Source organism: Anomaloglossus baeobatrachus, chromosome 7 (assembly GCF_048569485.1).
Source record: "Anomaloglossus baeobatrachus isolate aAnoBae1 chromosome 7, aAnoBae1.hap1, whole genome shotgun sequence".
NCBI lineage: Eukaryota > Metazoa > Chordata > Amphibia > Anura > Aromobatidae > Anomaloglossus > Anomaloglossus baeobatrachus.
The window spans coordinates 307,394,251-307,400,362 of NC_134359.1; the positions used below are offsets into that span (position 1 = coordinate 307,394,251).

A 6,112-nucleotide genomic window follows, 5' to 3' on the forward strand; every position below is an offset into this window, starting at 1 on the left:
GGACGGTGTCCATAAGCTCCACATCAGCCTTGCTCTGGTCAGTCTCCACAATGACAGGTATGGGGAGGCTGTTCACAATCCCCACATCGATCACTTCCTGGTTGGTCCCCAAAATACCAGGTGTGGGGAGGCTGTCCACAAGCTCCACCTCGACCTCTCCCTGGTCGGTCCTTAGGTCCAACTGTACACATGCCAGAGGAATGTCTGAGTGCTGGCCCTCAGCCAGGGAGATGGATAATTTGGAACCTGGTACAGGGTCTTCTGGGGAAACAATAACTTGGCTTACCAGGGTAATGGAGGAACCAGTGTCTCGTAGTCCCTGGCTCTTGACCGGCTGAGCTGGTAGATATGCTCCAAGCATGCGGCCTCGGTTTTGGAGACAATCTTTATCTATATGTCCATGGTGCCCACATGTATAACAGCGCCATAGATTGGGCGAGTCACAGGCCCTGTTTGTAGTCCTTTGTTTTGGCGCAGCTTCTGCTGGGTAGCGGGACCAGCGGGACCATCCTTCTCGACCGGCTGGTGTTAGCAGTACTGCAGCTGGAATCCCATAAACATATTCCAGAACATAAGCCCTCTCATCTCTTGAGGATCTAAGCCCCAATGCATCCAACAACGCTGTGGCTTGGGCCATTTTGGACAAAGTTGATTCCCGATTGTCACTAGATCCATGATGTAGCACATAGTTTAAATCCTCTGGGTCAATATCTGCGGGATCCTCATCGTCCTCTGCATCATTCTGGGCATCCCAACGGACTAATTTCTGGATCAAGACTGACCGAGTCTCAGCGTTCCAGCAGACAATCTCTCGCCTCCGGCACAGATCCTGTAGCATCCATTTACTGCAGCGGTCGTAACTCCTCTCTTGTCCTTGTCCCATGGCTGAGCTGGTGGGGTTGGACATGGCAGCGTCCGAAACCTGAATGCCTCCCCTATGGCCTGCTGGGTATGCTTATGTGCCTCCCTGGTTGTTGAGCCCTGGACGGTGTCCGAAAACACCAGTCCACTGCAGCTCCCCTGGGTAAACCAGGCTGAGTAGTATCCCACCGCTGCCACCAATTGTGGAGACACGGGGCTCAGTGGGTGCTCTCGTCCACTAAAACCCGCCGCCTTTAGAAAGACAGCGTGGCTCAGGGCTCATCCCAACTGAACGCCGGCCTCCTTAACCGTGGGCGTAACACTACTCAGACAACACAGGGTGAGGGAACCACAATAATTAGACTTTATTGGATCCCCAAACAATTAACGGCACATAATACATAACCAGCAAAACACACAAATGTAACAGGCAACAGAGTCTCACCCTTCCGCTGGCTCACCAGGGATTTAGAATGTCAATGACTCACAGGTTCCAGGGCTACTTACTCCAATACAGCAGCACCCCGCTTTCGGCGGGCACCCACCGTGACTGGAATAACGCCAGATTCAGGAAGCTGTGTGAGGTCTGCAAAGTCTGTAACAGGTGACTGAACTGTCCCAACCTGAGTGTCCTCCTTAGGTAGTCCTGGTATGATGATACAATCCTGGCAGCCGGGGTCGAAATCCCTAGGCTGTGGATATGGTCTCCAACCGGAACCGGAGCCCCTAGATTAAAGCCATAAGATATCCTGATCCTCTAGTCAGCTCCAAAGAGCTTAGACTGGATTCATCAGCATCCATCAATCTTCATCAACCTGGTGGCTTAAAGAAATCCCTTTTTATAGCCACAGCCTTCCACTTAGATACACTGTGTCCTCATCGATTGGTTGGACAAGATCGCCTCTCGCATTGGATGAATCTCAAGCTGCATGGACAATGTTAATTTAAATGATGTGCATAGAAAGACTCAGTATATCTACATGGAGTCGGCAAGTCACCAACTAGACAATGGCTACTAAGGTAATTACATTATCAATACACAACTACAATACAATGATTACTGAAAAAGTCTGGAGAACAATACGTCTGGCTTTCAGTGGCCAACACAATTACATTGAGTCAACAAGAGTCTTGTAAAAACAATGAGGGACTTCTCCCCCGTCTATAGACAATCTATCATGCTGTATGGCTGGATTTTAAGAAACTTTAACCCATGAGAGTCCATGTCGTCACAAGGGTCTGTCGTCATCTTGTGGATCCATGCTGATGGTAGGGTCTGTGATGTCATCAGTGGTCATCCTAGTTATATCTGAAAACCTGGGCTCATGTATAGAGAATCGATATAATTGAACACACTTCTCACAATCCTCTGCATACAGAGGTTAATTAAGTATTTGATCTAATGGCTCCCCTAAACACTGGTGTCTCTGAGCTGTACGGCCCAGCGTATCTTCTACAGGGAACCTTGACCCTACACACATCCCTCCTGAAAGCTCACAGTGATGAGTCTAGGACCAGGATCCTTATCTCCATCTCCTCATTAGAACGTCTCATGTTTTCCAATGTAACAAAAACCACCATAATTTGATTAACAAAGCAGAAGATTTACATTCCATGAGAAATCACTTTACCCTCGTGCAGTCACGTTCCCAGCACAGACACCGCCACATTGTAGATTTACCTTCCATTAGGTTAGGACAAACTATGAATATTCCACCTGAAAATAAATACATCCGAAGTGAAGGCAAAACTTGGATCTCTTGGTCAAAATGCAACAAAACGCCTCCAAACGTCATGTAGAAAATTATACGATCTTATGTGACACCATCATGGACCAAGACTGGATCTCCCTGGATCTCTTCTACACGTACAGTCAATACCGTCATGGTCAGAGGATGAGGCGTGGCGTCCCACCGAGTATCTGTGGCTTTATCAGGGTCCTGATGTCATTCCAGGATTATTCTTCTATCAATGACTGAGCACACTGTATACACTGCCCCGAATAATATATTGGGTCAAGAATTAATACATTTATAAAATATTTCTACTAAAACTAAACCTATTCTTGAAATGTGAAGTTATGAAGATCCTCCGAGAACGTCGCTGGCTGAGACACCAGTATGGAAATTGCCCCAAATGTTAGGAAGGGGCAAAATGCCCCGGATCTGAAGCGTTCGGGGAGATTGGACTCTGTGTCCAGTGAGGAGAATCCACATTCCCAATCCTGTTGTTTTATTTTCTAGATGATCTGTGTGGCTGGGGAATGGATGCCGGCTGATATCAGTGGGAGGTGGAAACTTTTGTGTCCTTTTTTTACGTTTTTCATGTTCATGTTTGTTGTTGTTTTTCATTTTTCTCAGGATGTACACATACATTGTATATTTTCCAAATATATATTAATGAGATGCATTTCATGCAAATTGCATTTTTTCTTACATTTCAACCCCAAGTCTCCGCATGGCAGCTGCATGTGACAAGACTCAATGTCCCAGCTCCGGTGACCCCAGTAATGAAGCCTCAGGCTCCACAGTCATATAACTGACACTAAACCTGGAAGACATAGACCTCAAGGGCAGATTCCTGCCTGGACTCCCGTCCTCCTCAGAGGTTTGAACAGGTGAAGGTGGAACGTCCATGGTTCCAGGGACATTTGCATTCTGGGCACATTTGCATCCCTCGTCACCTTATAGTAGATGGAGCGTGGAGGTTTATTCCACTAGAGCTCATCCGGTTGTAAGTGTCTCGTCTACCATGAAGTGGTCCCTGTGGATGTCCGTCTACCCTCTCATCTCATGCCCTTTTGGGATGGTCTTGAACGCCTTGATTATTGCAGTATATTACAGAGACTACACGCAGGGCAATCCCCTGACAGTGTGTGACCAGATCCTGTCCTCCATGACCCTCAGCAGCCTCGCCCTGCAGTGGACACTCTGTATCACCAGCATTATCTACTATGTAGAAGTCGCCGTCCTCATTCCTGGAGGATCTCACATGAACACCGCCTATGACAGATTTAACTTTTTCATGATTTTTTTCCTCAGTGAGGTCAGCTTTTGGCAAACAGCTCTACTCTCAACCTATTACAGCCTTAAGCTCCTCAGCTTCTCCCATCGATTCTTCAGTTGGCTGAAAATGACCATGTTGACCTGCACCATGAGGCTTGTGATGGTGGCCGCAGCGGTGTCATTTCTCATCAACATTCCCTTTGTGTGGACACTACGTCTAGACAATTCTTACAATCTGACTGCGGACATGACGGGGACAACTTACACCTTCAGTCTTCAGTCTGTGCATGTGTTCCTGAACATGACGTTGGGTAGCTGTCTACCCTGTCTTGTCACCTTCATCTGTATCAGTCTCAGTGTCCGTGCGATTCTGCACCACGTCTGTCGTATTGGGCAGAATGGGCTCCAGGTCGGCTCCGCTCGGCTTGGTGGCCTCGTTTGGGCGGCCTGTACCATGAGCCTTTGTGTTTTCTGTGATTTGTCCTTCAGTGTGATCGTCATTGGGACACTTCTGTCATCGTTCACCATGGACAATGTTTTACATGACATCAGTTGGGCAATTTTGACATCCTATGGCACTGTGCGATCCATCATCTTAATAACTGGAAATCCAAAATTAAGATATGGAGTGTTCAGAAGAAATGTCCACCCATGAATTTATAAAAATAGTGAGTAAGTCAAAGGTCACGTCTTCACCATTTCCCCCGTATTTTCCTACTAGTCTTTCCCATTTAATCTGGCCTCCATTGTTCTTCATTCCCCAGGATCAGAACGCAGTCATATAGAACTGAAGATTCAGAACACCTATTAATGTACAAAAAGTTATAACTCCTGGACTAAAAAACATTCCTAGATCACATCTGTTCTGCCAATTACAGACCGGTCTCTAATCTCCGCTTCATCTCTAGACTTCTGGAACGCTCGGTCCAGTCCAATCTAATCCGCCATCTCTCAGATACGACTCTTCACCCTTTACAATCCGGTTTCCGCTCTCTACACTTTACAAAATCAGGCATTACTAATGTCTCTAATGATCGACTGTAACAAGAGAGAATAAGTTGTGCTCACTGCTATGATCCTGGTGCTCGGGAAAAATAATAAGTCAATCGAGAGGGGTAGTCCCGGCACACAGTGTATGAAAAAATGGTAAGTCCAGGTATAATATGCTTGAACAGAATTTCTTTATTTTTCACCAAATATTGTACTGCCCGCCCAACGTTGCGGCTCACGCAGGAGCCTTCACCAGGGGTCAAGAGCACTAAGAAAAACATGGTATACAAAGGAAAACAAACAGAAACAATATTTACAAAATGCATCATGACATTACATCAAGGAAAATATAAGGAAAATAACCTATTAGGGACTATGGAAATAACAAGAGACAATTGTCGTAGTGTGAGGGGTAACAAAAGGATCTAACCGCTAAAGAGGAAGAAAAGGAAGAAAATCCTGAGGGTATGAAGAGAGAAAGGAAGAAGACAAAGAAAAAGAAAAAGAAAAAGAAAGTAGAAATAAGGAAGGAACATGGGAAAATATAGTGGAAAGGAGAGGGAAACAGGGAAAGGAGAGAAATAGAAAAGTATGCAGTAATCAAGAAGCAAAAAAATACTGAAGGACATACCGGAGAAAATGATTATGGTAAAAAATCATGTAGGTACAACAGGACCTGTGAACAGGAGGGAATTGTAGGGAAAGAAAAGGGAAGGGGAGATGCATAAGATATAACATAGTGTAACTAGGGAGGGAGGAGTAGTAAAACCATGATTGACTTACTTAGTAAAGTCAGCTAAAGGGTTAATCCGGCAAGAGGAAATTTGTTGCTACAAGTAAAGTAGACAAGGAAAACCCTAATGTGGAAACATATGAATATTATAAGCGGAAAGAGTTAAAGGGACAACAATGAAAAAGGGACAAGAGGGGGATTGTATATAATGGTACATACCAATAAGGGGCTGGCATACAATGTGAAGGGGCTCACACGGTAGATTATGATACAAGTTGAATGCTGCCAAATGAAAACAGTGTCAGTAAAAGGTAGTATGTTATAAATAATAAAGCAGGTATGAGGATAAGAATACATACCAATGGGACACTGTCATATGTGTACTACAGTTATTGATCATATGTAGTATGACAAATAAATTGTCAAGATGACGTCAGTAATGCTAGGGAAGAAAGGTAATAATGACTATAATGGTATGTAGAAGGCAAAAAGGAGACAAGGAGAGGGGAGGAACATACCTAGG

The 6,112-nt window shown here is 45.1% G+C and overlaps 1 protein-coding gene across 1 annotated transcript; it reads left to right on the forward strand.

The window, feature by feature from the left end:
* The first annotated feature begins 3,612 nt into the window (after nucleotides 1–3,612).
* Nucleotides 3,613–4,521, forward strand: LOC142246843 (taste receptor type 2 member 40-like). The gene has a single exon (XM_075319893.1). The coding sequence runs from the start codon at nucleotides 3,613–3,615 to the stop codon at nucleotides 4,519–4,521; it is 909 nt and encodes a 302-aa protein (XP_075176008.1).
* The last annotated feature ends 1,591 nt before the right edge of the window (nucleotides 4,522–6,112 follow it).

Coding starts and splice junctions, on each gene's coding strand:
- LOC142246843 (XM_075319893.1), top strand. CDS start 3,613: ATGAAGTGGTCCCTGTGGATGTCCGTCTACCCTCTCATCTCATGCCCT.